Source organism: Drosophila melanogaster, chromosome 2R (genome assembly GCF_000001215.4).
Source record: "Drosophila melanogaster chromosome 2R".
Taxonomy (NCBI): Eukaryota; Metazoa; Arthropoda; class Insecta; order Diptera; family Drosophilidae; genus Drosophila; species Drosophila melanogaster.
In genome coordinates this window covers 9,400,398-9,413,793 of record NT_033778.4, presented here as the reverse complement: position 1 = coordinate 9,413,793, position 13,396 = coordinate 9,400,398, and the positions used below count along the sequence as shown (strand labels likewise).

The 13,396-nt window shown below is 41.6% G+C and overlaps 1 protein-coding gene across 3 annotated transcripts, besides 1 other annotated feature; it reads left to right on the top strand.

The window, feature by feature from the left end:
* Nucleotides 1-330: 330 nt before the first annotated feature.
* wun (wunen) lies at nt 331-13,263 on the top strand. Of its 3 annotated transcripts, none has more exons than NM_165674.3 (7): nt 331-569; nt 4,141-4,581; nt 9,336-9,487; nt 9,869-10,087; nt 10,959-11,138; nt 11,209-11,385; nt 12,646-13,263. In NM_165674.3, the coding sequence occupies exons 2-7, from the start codon at nt 4,284-4,286 to the stop codon at nt 12,757-12,759; spliced, it is 1,140 nt and encodes a 379-aa protein (NP_724787.1). In that variant the 5' UTR covers nt 331-569; nt 4,141-4,283; the 3' UTR covers nt 12,760-13,263. The 3 variants fall into 3 exon arrangements, with proteins under 3 accessions (NP_724787.1, NP_001246223.1, NP_477193.1); NM_001259294.2 differs by lacking the exon at nt 12,646-13,263 and adding an exon at nt 11,560-11,714; NM_057845.5 differs by lacking the exon at nt 331-569 and having other exon boundaries at nt 4,302-4,581.
* Nucleotides 12,344-12,432: a mobile genetic element.
* Nucleotides 13,264-13,396: the final 133 nt, after the last annotated feature.

The following is a 13,396-nucleotide window of genomic DNA, read 5'->3' as shown; positions in this document are numbered from 1 at the left end:
TTTATTTATTTTTTTTTTTTGAATAGAAAAATAGTATATTCTACAGGTAGTCGCATGAGCAACCAGTATTATGCGCCAAAAACTAGGCAATTTTTCGGACTACAATTATTTTTGGTCTTAAAATTAAATATTACTGCAAAAAGAACTAAGCCTCCTACAATTTGCAGACTGTTTACAGTTATGGACTTGGCACACTGCATTTTTTTTAAGCTCCTTATCGCCTTATCAACAAAATGCACTTTTAAATATTACCAGAGAGAGAGAGAGGGTCTCTCTTCGCACATATTTCGCTCTTTTGCGTCTAAACACGAGCCACTTCTATCTTATCGGAACAGTCGCCTTTTTCCATTGGACGAGTTCGGTTCAAATGCTCTGTGTCGCTCGTTCATTCGACCAAAATAAAGTGCGTGTAGAAAATCGGGCGTATATATGTACATATAACCCTTATCCGATTGACACTGATCGAATCCGAGAGTCAGAAAAGCGTACGTTACATAAAGGCCAAAACGATGACGGAGCAGTAAAGGCTTGCCTGAAAATCTTTCGCAACGCTGCTGCTCGGGTTTAAGGTAAATTAATTAAACAACGAAAGTGTTTATTTGTACTAAAGCGAGTGAGCTAATAGATGTGAATATACATATCTTGGCCATTTTATCGATTTGCTTGGCCGGCAAACACAAAGTGTCTGTGGAGCCTCACAAATTGATGGTCACATAAACAAATTGCGAAAAGCCAGCGAAGGAAAGTACGTACGTATGTACATACGAATATGTGGGAGAATTCATAAATTATGCAGGTGGAAAAGGAAATGGCGTGGGCATATTTTGTTTGGCTTAAAATCGATTTTCCCTCCCCCAACTGGGTTTTCCGATGGTCAAGGCTGTTGTTGCATTGCAGTGCCAAAAAGGAAATCTAAGTGGATCTATCTGTAAAATCAGAACGCGGAGTTTGCGAAACCGTCTAACCGATAGCTTATCAATTACTGAAACGCAAAAGCCGCGCATTTCGATGAGGGGGAGAAACACAATTTGGCCTTTCATGCTTTTTGGTCTTTATTAGTTTTGACGTCCGATATTGCCATTATCGGTGAGAGTTTTTCGCCATTTCAATCCTATCCCAGAATTCTGGCATCTGGCCAAGTGGCCTGCTCTTACAAAATCTTTCCGAGGCACAATACACTTTGCCCAAATTCAATAATTTACATACATATAGCTAGTATAGGTCCATCAATCAAGTCGCCACTATTATTCACAAAATTTCTGAGTGCTTACGGCGTATAATTTTGCACACTTTTTTGGGCAATTTGCAAATGTTTATAGTGCGAATTGCTTGCATTTGGACAGCTTTTCCAAACAAATATTTCTTACGACTTTAGGATATATGAATTTGGAAAAGCTCGAAAACGTGAAAACAATTCCAGAAACTTTTTTTTGCAAACTTGGTCAATTGTTTTCGAAAATTGTAAATTGAAGTGCAGTGTATTTGTAAAATTATATCTTATCTTGTTTATATTTAACATATATATGTATTCTCGTTTTATTTATTTTTTATTCCCGCTTTTGGTAACTTTCCTTACATTTTGTATTATTGTATTTTGGGGTATTGGCCAACAGTTTCTGCCAACTGGTATTGGATTTCGTTGTCGAGCGCGTGTAATATGTTGGCCAACTTCTGCTGATCTCAGCCCGAATGGAAATGCATTCAATAGTAATCGTTAGCCAAGCAAATAAACAAGCACTTACATACCCCGATGGGTTGCTTGAACCTGAGACCTGAGTAGATTTCCTTCCGTCGCGTCGACAAGTTGTCTGCTAGGTGGTCGTCCCCTTGAAATCGAACTCCATACCTCAAAGTAGTGCGAAAAGTTATGTTCTTCATGTTTAAAAAAAGAACCCGAACATTTCGATTTCAGACCAAGAGATTCGCGTGCACTTGTTGGATTTTTAATGATGCTCCCTGGCGCCTGTTGTTTATGTAAATTGTAAGGCATTTCTCTTGGCGATATGCATATTTTTCGAATTTTAATTTATTTTCCATCTCGTGTGACCTTAATTCGCGTTGAGATATTCCGAAAATGACATTCGATTGTGGAAAAAGGGGGAGGGGGGAGGGGTTTGCTCAGCTTGTGGTCGTTGCCCGACAAAAGTTAATCGTTCGAATCTGAAATTAAAATGATGCAGGAACGGGGGAGGGAACTTCAGCTGCCGCGGAATATCATGATTTTGTAATTACTTGTAATGCAGGGCTAAGACGACACGTCCTGCGACACGATAAACTTTTCAAATTAATGAGTTTGTGGTGTTAACTAACATGATGACCCTTAAATGGCTTAATAATTTCAAAATAATGTTTTTGTAGTCCATTTAAAGTGACTCAAACTGCTTATCATAAATTACTTGGCAGTGCTTTTGAAATGTACAAAACAAATTGAATCTATTTACGATTTATAAGCTGTTGCCTAATTTGGAAGAAAACTAGAAATTCGAAATGTTTACCTTAGTCAATTTATTTAGGTAACGAATTTAATCACACGTATGTTGAAATCGTAATTATGACTAAACAATTTCCCAATCGGAAGCGCTTACCCAATTGGTATCAGTATATGGTATCAGTTCCAGCCATCTACTTACTATTTTATCGCACTTCTTGTAGAACGCTTGCGATAAGATAATGCCGCGATTTGCAGATATTAACGCAAGATTAATCGTCCAATAATGGGTCAACATGTTCGACGCCCCTGTAATAAGCAGGCAGGCTATTCTTGGCTCGATTAATGGCATTTTTATTTCCGGGAGCCGAGCTGACAATTAAAAGTAATCTCAAAGCAAGAAATCTCAAGTGCGTGGAAGCACGCTCTTCAATCCGCGTTCGATAATATCTGTTTTTTTTTTTTACTTTTTTCTTTTTAATTAAGATGTTGCCTGCTGTTTTGTCATTTGCCAAGAACGTGGACCGGTGGGGCAGACGGGCGGTTCAGAACATTCATCAGCAGAATCCGAATCCGAATCCGAATCCGAATCTTTAGCGACCACAGACCCCCGGTGCAGGCATAAAATTGGAACGGAGGAGTTGAGGATCGCTCGCTATCTATAAATAGTCGTTGCCTGATCGGCTACATTGGCCCGGTTGCCTTGGCCTGGCCATAATCGAATCGCGAAGCTGACAAACAACTGCAATACCTCCTTACTTTCTGCTTTACAAGTTCTTTGCTCCTTTAACTGGAGCTCTAGTTGGAAAATGGCAGAAGTACTGACTGACGTTTGCCACTTCGCGGGCTGTGGCTTTGTCAAATTAAGGCCTTGTTGCTCTGGGCCTCAAGCTGTTCATCAGGAAGGCCCATACTCGGTCATTATAACGCCCCGTTCATGGCCAAGTTGATTGCACAAAATTATAGAAATTCAACTGTCTGCAGATGAGGAAACTGGGAAGCAAAGGAATTTATGCAGGGTTAGGGCTATTAGATGCACAGGGCAAACTCAATAAAGTTTCTGTGAAAAATGTTGAACATCATTTTATTACTTTCACTATTTTCTATTTGTATATATAGATCATGAAGACTTAACTATAAAATTATTTTAAATTATATATGAAACTTCAATTACTAGCAAGCTTAAACATTTTTGATTTTCTGTTTTTAATGATAAATTTAATTATTTAACCAAAAAAGTCAAGATTAAAACAAAATATGGGTAAAGAATATTTGCATGATGACTTCAAGTTTAGATTTCCTAAATGGTTTTGTTATGACGTTTCAGAGTTGTGTCGCAGCACTAACAAATTGCTATAGTTTAAGATAGGAGAGTTTGACTGTAGCGTCAATGTCCACTTAAATGCCATTCAAGGGTACAAAATGGAAAGTTTATTGTTCATTTGAAGCGACGTCACTTAACCCGTTTGAGAGGCGTCTCCTCGCAGTCACTTGAGTGCTAATAAATCATGGGATTCCTCAATCAGTCATTACCATTAAGAAACGCATCTTTGTCAAAAGGGAAAGGGGCAGGGCGGGGGAAACACGTCACAACCACCGTCTGTCTTTATCGGCAGGGACTCCTCGGCTTCTTACTCACCCAAGCATTATTCAACAATTTCAATTAATGATTTATCTTCTCTCCCGCCCCTCTCTTATCCCTTATTCCTTAGTACTGAAGAGATGACATGACGTAAAACCAGATTCAGAAAGCTCAAGTTCACTGCCAAGCAGAGTAACTTCAAGAGAAAGCAAAGGAAGTGAGAGCGCAAAAGCTTGAGATTGAGCTTGGAGCTTTTGCAACGGCACCCACAAAATGCCAGCCGTGAAAATAATAATGAGTACCGAAACGTCGGCGAGCGAGACAACACCGCTGCGGCGGTCGGAAAACGAAACACCTGACCATAAAGAACTGGCCCAAAGTAACAGCAACAGTCGACAAACAACAGTTAATAGCAACAACAATAACTACAGTAACTCGGTGCAAGTGCGTCTGCAGGAACAGGACAGAGATAGCGACAGCGAGCAACAACAACATACTGCCACCATCACCATGGATACCAACAAAAGAATCCTCTGCCGCGTGGGCTTGGATGTTTTAATCTTGCTCTGCGGTAAGTACAAAAATTCCACTAACCAAACTAACTTGGCAACTACGCCTGTTTACCTCCAAACTCAATGCGAAATTTTGATCGCATCGTGCTATGTATTTACATTACACGCGGTGTTTATTTTCTGTCGCAATGTTTATTATTTCTTTTGTGTACTTCCCTCTCGCTCACTCCTCCCTCTGGATTTATGTAATTGCAAAAGCTTTCTTGCTCTCTCGCTCTCTTGCCCTCGCTCTTCGCACTAGACTCTCTTAGAAGAAACTGTTTTTGTTTTGAATTGGAATAACTAATAGCTTTGAAGGCGCTAAACTTATCTGACTCAAGCCTATACTAAGCCGTTTTCAGGTTTGTAACTATTTGTCATATGCTATTTATGTATATATGCACAGCAAATAAAGGTGAAAGATAAATATGGCTTACCAGTCGAAATGTTATAATAATCAAAAGTAATATTACATGATTTAATGCTTTTTTGAACCACTTATGTCAGTATTCAAATTTCTAAGGCATTTTGAGATATCAACCATTTTTCTCGGTGTAGCTAAACTGTTTAGTTTCCTGCTCACCTTACCTTTATTTTTATTTGCTGTACAAACAAAAGCGGAGACAGTTAAATTGTGCCAGGTAAAGGTGGACAACCTGCACGGGCTGACTGTTGCATTCGATTGGGGGTGTTGCTCAATTTTCATAACCAGCACTTTCCGCTTTTCCATAACACCTTGTCAGCGTATTGCTTTACCGTCATTATAAAGTTAAGAAACCATTATCTAAAAAAAACCCCCTAAACTTATGAAATATCAATATTCTTGAACATAAGTATCTCGTAGCAGTCAATCTGTTCTCGACCTTTAACTAGCAGTACTTTACTCTTTGTTCTTCGGTTTAGAAATCTCCATGGATTGATAATCAAGTTATTTTTGTTTTGAGAACCTTTATCTGGGTTCCTCCCGCGAATATTTTATGGAATCCAGTAAATAGCGTGCATTGTAGCGGAACCGGTTTACCTGAGAATGTTCATTATTTAGCTTTGCTGATTAGCTTGCCTGTCTGACTCATGTTGTACCGCCTTATTGTCCCAGTGGCATTTTGTAGATTTTTGCAATTGGCACTACTGAAAAGGCAATCTTACACCGCCATATTTGAGCAGCTGATATGAGTCGCCGTCTTGCCAATCAGCCAAAGACCTCGCACCAAACTTACGACTCCATTCTTGGCGTAGAATTGGTGCCATTTTCCCCAGCACCGGATCCAACGGGATCTTTGCCCTACCTGAGCATAAATGCATGACACACGATCTTAGCCAGGTAGCCAACATTCGCGTCTCAGTTGACTCACCTTAAGCGCCATTCGGATCCAGGCAGTAAATCCAAATATTTCCCACATGAATCATGTGCCAAAAATCTCCTCATTAAAGGTGAACAAATCAGTTACCAAAATAAAAGTAGATTAATAATTCAAATAGTTAGTTGAAGATAAAAGGGCATAATAAACTTCTAACGAAAGACATATCTCCTAATCTAAAACTCGTGCCGTGCGCACATTGCCAGTTCCCACAGCCAAAAAAGTTTCCATCGATTTGTCAACCAAATATGGAGAGGACTGTTCCGTGAATATATTAAAAAAAAACTTGGACAAAATATCGATCTGTTTTCCGAATAAATTCCAATTAGTTAAATCTGCTACAAATGTCTTGGTGGGATCTGCATCGGAATGGAACAGCTAGGAATCCATTTGAGATGCTTGTTTTTAGTGGGTCGAGATTAGTTTGCCAGGCCGCATCTATCTATCTATGCATCCTATCGGATGCATCTGATGGCCGCTCGTCTGTCGACGACTAATTTTCGGGTGTAAATTACTTTTGACGCTAGGCAAACGCTGATAAAGTGGTTTTTCGGCCAAGGGGCTGACAAGAGTGTCGGTGGCACTTAACCAAACAAATTCTTCGACCTCCGGAGAAACCCCAACCTTAAACTGAAACCCCATTTGACGTTAATTGAATGCGAACGAGCTGCGGCATCGAGCTCCTCTTCGCTCACCGCTCTCCGCTCTTCGATTCTTTCACCTTTCTCCTCGAGGTGGAGTCATTAAACCCATAAAATATACACAGAAATGCATATCGGGGGTCGGTTCCCAGATATTTCCCCGCCACCGCTGCACTTCAATAATTTATCGAGCGTGATTGCGTGCGCGTGTTTTGCTTTTGCGGTAAGAAATTCTCCCATTCAGTTTGACCAAAACTAAGTAGAAAGAACAATATTTATGCAATGCATTTTGGGCATGAGGCAATTGTTGGCTCATTGTTGTTGTTTACCTTCCACCCAATAGCAAACATAAACCAAAAACAGAAACAGTAACATATACAGATGCAGAGACAGATACAGATATGTGGCCACAATAGATACAGATGGAAAAGAAGATACATGGCCTGCCAAGATGGATGTTGATTTTCCATGTGTTTTTTTTTTTTTGCGCTACAATTCCTGGGACAAAAGTAATGAACATTTAATTGCCAACAGCTCATGACTCATGACCTGTCTGTCAGGCAGGGAAAGGTTCGAATCGGATTGGGAATCGAAATCTTTACCTGTGCGACACCTTTTCTCTTCTCTGGCTTAGAAATCTAGATGCGGGTGAACTCGGGCTGGGGCTCAGATTCTTGGTAATAATTTTCGATTTCTTGGCAGCCATGAAATTGCCGAAAACCCACATCAATAATTTTCGTTTTCGTTTTTTTAACGGACTGCGTTTTTGTCCTTCTTCGATCGAATCAATTGGCGAGGCTAGAGTTCAGTCATCCTTAATCTGTGCGAATGGCGGAGTTGTCTTTTAGTTCATCTCTCGGCACTAATTGGCTTTAATTTGACTTCCGTCATGTCTAATTAATGCGGCAAGTGCAAGTCAGACGCTTTTAATTAGATGCTGCCCCGTATTTGAGGTCAGATTTGAGTAGACTGTCTTGTTGTCTGTCTTCCAACTCTTGCAACAAATAGATACTGGGATACTACCAGAGATAACGTGCTAAAAGCAAACATTTGGTAACTTAAAAGGACGGCGAGCGGCACTCGCAGCATCCGAAAGATACAAAGATACATCCGCAGCGTAGGCCGGTGGCTTTTGAGCTGGGTAAATCGTCGAAGAAAGCGGCGGCGTAGAGTGATCTTCTGAAGAAATGTGATTGTCGGGCGGACTGAAGTGGGCGCGTTTACCTCTTTGTTTAACAAACAATTTGTTTATGTTGCCCTCTTCGCTGGTTTGGTTCAATTACACCGTAGCTTTGCAGCAGGCGGCGTCTTTTTATTATTGAAATGAACTTGACACCAAATGGACTGTGTACGGTTTTGTTTGCTATGAAAGTGCGGCATAGGTGCGTTACAATTCGGTTGAATGCAGTCCCCCTCGAAAGAATTAAATTAAACATTTCCGCTAAGGGTATGATTAAGCCTAAACGGCTTATGTCACCCTCATATAAAAAAAGAAGCATAGAAACACGCACAAAACACCAACAAAATTGATTCGTTTTTTTGTGTCTGCCATTTAACACACTTTTTTTCCCTTTTCAATATTTCCATTTTCCCCATTTACCCTATCAACGTGAAGTTCGAACTAGTTAATCTCTTATGCTCATGTAGATCAGGGTAAATCTATTGCCAAAGGCTAGACACTTTCGTTTTCCATGCCGCAGAGTCATAAAAACATTTTACTGCTACCGGGTGGCTGACAATACAATTAGGGATTAGGGATCTGGAGCCGGAGAAAGGAAATGAGAGGACTCCTAGGGCCAACAATGGGCCACTTGCTGTTTGTAATATGACGCTGATCTCTGCAAGAATTCCATCTCTGCAACTTTCCCAGCAGCATCAGAAGCAGTCGGCGATCATTAAACTCATCCAGACAATGCCACTGATCTAGATTTTGGGACCTGATGCAGCTGCAGGCCGAAGAAAGGAATGAATAGATAGAGGGTCAGGGGTCTCGGCATTGTGTCACCCACCTTTGTGGAACCTCAGCGATCACCCTATTCAGCCTGGCGAAAAAAAGAAAAATGCAATTAAGCGACAGACAAGTCGCCATCGAGTGCTGGCTATGCACTTCACTTCCATGAATCCATGACTCCATCCATGCTCCTCGCATAGGAGCAGTGTTCTAGCGTTCCGATGAGCACTTCACAACGCACAACTTTCCCAATTTTCAACGCCTCGCTGACTTGGGCCAGTTCATCGACATGGCGATGTCTTTTCCGCCTGCAGGTAGTATGGCTCATTGCAGAAAGGCAATTAGGCAAACTGGAGCGTTGGAGCCAGGAGGGCTAATGCAGTTTTAATTATCCACTAGATAAACGCCCTGCGTGTACAGCAAAGCAAATAAAGTAGCCGAACGGACAGGCGATCCATCAGCAGCAAGTACGCATCACAACTCGTATAGGTCATTATTAATGGCAGCGAATTTTGAATTAGACAGGGCGAAGAAGTCGCTGACAGATTTCCCTGGGCGGAATTACTTTATGATCCACAATTGAGACCCCGCACACGTTCGCCTGTCACTGGGAAATCTTATCGACGGCTTAGTCGTATCATAAGTCAATAGGGAGGGTCTCTATGACGTTTTTACCCCCAAGAAGATAGTGCCGCAGCACTTAGGGCCCGATGACCCACTGAGATGAGGGGAAAATGGGAAAATATGGGGGGGAATGGGGAAAATATTGATAAATGGAGTGATGTTTATAATTTCTATTTTTTCCAATTTTTGTTTGCCTTTAGCTGGATTTCCCATACTGCTGTTTTTCCTGCTGGGCGAGCCGTACAAGCGGGGCTTCTTCTGCGATGACGAGTCACTGAAGCACCCGTTCCACGATTCTACGGTCCGGAATTGGATGCTATACTTCATCGGAGCTGTGATACCAGTCGGCGTGGTAAGTGATCGGTTGGGTTGGATGGATTGGGTGGGGTATGGTGGGTGGTTGATGGACGACAGCCCGAAATTGTGTCAAGCAGCTGTCGGATACTTGAGCGAAGATTGCGCAATCGCCTCAAGTTCAGTTGTCGGCACTATGGAGCTATGAGGCAAGATACCACATGCATGCTCCATGCTCCACTGTCCACATGTCGGCAATTAAAACTAGAACAACATGTGTCTGGCCCTAATGGGCCTAGAATAGAGATTCATCCCATCTCGGATGCCATAAATATTTGCATGTGCGACCCGACGACTTCTAGAGAAAAGGGTTTCTAACGAGCTGCTAAATCGAGGAACTCACTCTCACTCCCATTGCTCTTCCTTTTCCATGCCGCAGATATTCATCGTGGAGGTCATCATTTCACAGAACAAGGCCAAGCAGGATAATGGCAATGCAACCAGTCGAAGGTACGTCTTTATGAACTACGAACTGCCCGACTGGATGATCGAGTGCTACAAGAAGATCGGCATCTATGCCTTCGGCGCTGTGCTCAGCCAGCTGACCACGGATATAGCCAAGTACTCCATCGGCCGACTGCGTCCCCATTTCATCGCGGTAAGTGCATATCTGCATGTCCATGGGTTGGCATCTACACAGCGTTATCCCCGTTCTGACATTGCCAATTAATTTTAATCTGCAACATGTGCAGCGGGACAGGCGACACTGACAGCGACAACGAAGACAAATCCAAAGTCGAAGTAGGAGACGAACTTGTACAGAGACAATGTCAAAAACTCACACGATGTGGGGATGGGTTATTAATAGTATTTGGCCAAAAGGGGAATGATGAAGGCTCTAGTTGAATACACTATCTAAGATGGATTAGTTAGTTTAACAGGTAGCAATTCTTCAAAGACTTTTAGCTATTTTGTGGACTATCTTTAAGATTTAATATATATTTGTTAGCATCTAGCAAACGGAAGAGCCTTTATCGAATTTAAAGACACATTCCTTCACTTCTCGCTCAAAGAATAGAAAAGAGATTTGTTTACTTAAACTTTGTCAGGGTATTTCTGCCTTCAATGAATCCCCAATCGCCCAGACCAGTTGGTTTGTTTATTTATGATATTTTGACTGGTTGTCAGACAATTTCATAAATATTCGCGGCGGCAAGTGGCTTGTTAGCTGGTTATCGTGCGCTCCATTTGGGGAGATGGGAATAGGGATCGTTACAGGGATTGCCATAGGGATCGCTTTAAAAAGGGGAGCCGCAGCACAGAGCCGCCCTATTGTTTAGTGAAGTGCGGCAACCGGGCAGAGAGTGCGATGCAACACTGCAGCTGTTGCCTCATCTCCAGCAGTCACTTCTCTAATTTGCTGCACATGTGGCAGAGATGCCAGTGGATACCAGCGCCACTATTTGTTGGCCCTAAGCAGCTTAACTCCAAGTCATCAATGCCTTCTCCTTTCCTGCTGCCGCCCACAGGTGTGCCAGCCTCAAATGGCCGACGGCAGCACCTGCGACGATGCGATCAATGCGGGAAAATACATCCAGGAGTTCACATGCAAGGGAGTTGGATCGTCGGCGCGCATGCTCAAAGAGATGCGCCTCTCCTTCCCCAGTGGCCACTCCAGCTTCACCTTCTTCGCCATGGTCTATCTGGCGGTGAGTCCATTGTCATAGTCACACGATCAGAACCTCATTGTTCTCCATACTCTTCCATTTACAATTGCAGCTCTACCTGCAGGCTCGCATGACCTGGCGGGGCTCCAAGCTGCTGCGTCACCTTCTCCAGTTCCTGTTCATCATGGTGGCCTGGTACACAGCCCTAAGTCGCGTATCGGACTACAAGCACCACTGGTCCGATGTGCTGGCAGGATCGCTTATTGGCTCCATAAGCGCACTGGTCGTGGTAAGTCAAGACCGGATAAGAAGTTATTAAATCATACGCATATTTTAGAGATAGGAATTAATTTGAAAGCAAGAAAACAATTGTGTATGGTTCATGCATGCAATCACCTCATCATTCTTCCATTTAGCATAATATGCCCGACATTCATATGCAACACTTCCCTCATCTTTTTAGAGCTACGGTTTGCCCAAGAGTTGGTTCAACTTTCAAACAGTTTGGCCCGCCAAAAGTAAGGCCAAGTAGGAGAGGAGCACAGAGACACAGACAGAATCAGAAGCTTATATCAGCATTGTAAAGAGGATTAGCAATTAAAGCATCACAAATTCTGCATATCCCGACTATTCATTACTAACCTGGTGGTGGCCATTAGCCTTAATTGATCTGCGGGATACGCTCTCCAAATGGCCAGAACTCAACACCTAGTCGCGGTGTCTGTGCCTTGCGTGCGGTGCCAATCAATGCCATCCGCAGCACGAAGCCTCGTTTCCAGGTCGAATTGCCTCTTTCCACCCAGCTGGCTATGCAGCTGTCCAGTTGTAATTTCACGCTTCACTTGGGGCAGGGGACATTCCTAAGGGGGACGCAATGCCCATCATATTCCAAGGCGATTCAATTAGATAGATAGACGATGGGGTAAGGAAACAACGACGCATACTTTTAGGAGCAGCTGTTTAATGTTGCAAGTGTGGCATTGAGCTAGAATTATAGGTCGCATATCAAAATTATTATCAAATAACTGTTATGTATGATGTACATACATATGTAGGAGAATGTGCATTACTCGACCAATAAATAGTATACCTTTATAAAGGAAAAGCAGTGTGAATGTAATCACTAAGGTGCGTAACAGTCATATGAACATTAGTTTTGCAATATGGTATTCCAATGTTATATGTTAAAGGGTATACAAGTATTTTGCAAGTAGAATGAACATATTCCGACTCTTTGGAGCATAAACTCTTGATTATGTTCATTAGCAAGTCGCTTTGGCCGTGTCCGTTTCTCTGTCCCTATGAACGTCGAGATCTGGGGAAATAAGCATGCTAGCTTGCTTCAGAACAGAATATTGTGTTATTAGTTTTTCCGATTTTGAACTCTCTGGTTCTTAGTCCGTTATAAACAAACATATTAACATACTAATTTGAGCAAATTTCACAAAACCCTTCTACTTGATTTTTTGCTAATATTTTTTGTATATATATGTACCTGTGTATTGGTATGGTATTACACTTTATTAAAAACACATTTTCCTACTTGCAGGCCAACTATGTCTCCGACTTGTTTCAAAAGCCCAACACGAAGCCCTATTTGGCGCGTACAGTGCAAGACATGAATGCATCGCCGGCCCAGGCCATAACGATTACTACAAACTAACACGCAGAAGTGCAAAATAGCAATTACAAGTTGCACGAGCTGTAGTTAAACTAAGGACTCGATGTTCTTACGGCTTTCTTCATGGGGACAGTGAAGCCTAGCTTTGCGAGCCTTCCCAATTAATTTATTCCTGTACTGGCATTTTAAGAGCTGAGCGTGAATGTATGTGTTAGCTGCAAGTGCACTCGAGTGCCTTCTTTAATATTTAAACTAGAGCAATTGAGAGATCTGTGTATGACGATAGCTATACTAAATATTTTTAACTGACGCAACAATTTCCACAAAACAAGTGACCTTTAAAACAGAGCTGCGCAAAAAATATATGAAAGCAATAAGTATTATGTAAACTAGTTTTAAGCTTTGGATACGGAAAGATAATTAAAATATTTCTAAGATGGCCGTTAAATATGTTAATTTATAATTTTTGGCGAGAATTTACAATTGTTCGCTGAATATTTTTATGAAAATAAAATAGAATTAAGAATATGGTTTTGTTATTTGTAGTAAAAAGGTGATAACGAGTTTTGGATTTCAAATGTTATGGAGTTATTGAAATAAAAATAAAATATGGTGGAAACCTTTTACTTTTTATAAATGACGTTCATTTTGAAATTGAAAAAAAAGAAAAGAAAACGAT

Coding starts and splice junctions, on each gene's coding strand:
- wun (NM_165674.3), top strand. CDS start 4,284: ATGCCAGCCGTGAAAATAATAATGAGTACCGAAACGTCGGCGAGCGAG. Junction 9,488..9,868: donor CTGTGATACCAGTCGGCGTG/GTAAGTGATCGG, acceptor TCCATGCCGCAG/ATATTCATCGTGGAGGTCAT. Junction 11,386..12,645: donor CCATAAGCGCACTGGTCGTG/GTAAGTCAAGAC, acceptor TCCTACTTGCAG/GCCAACTATGTCTCCGACTT.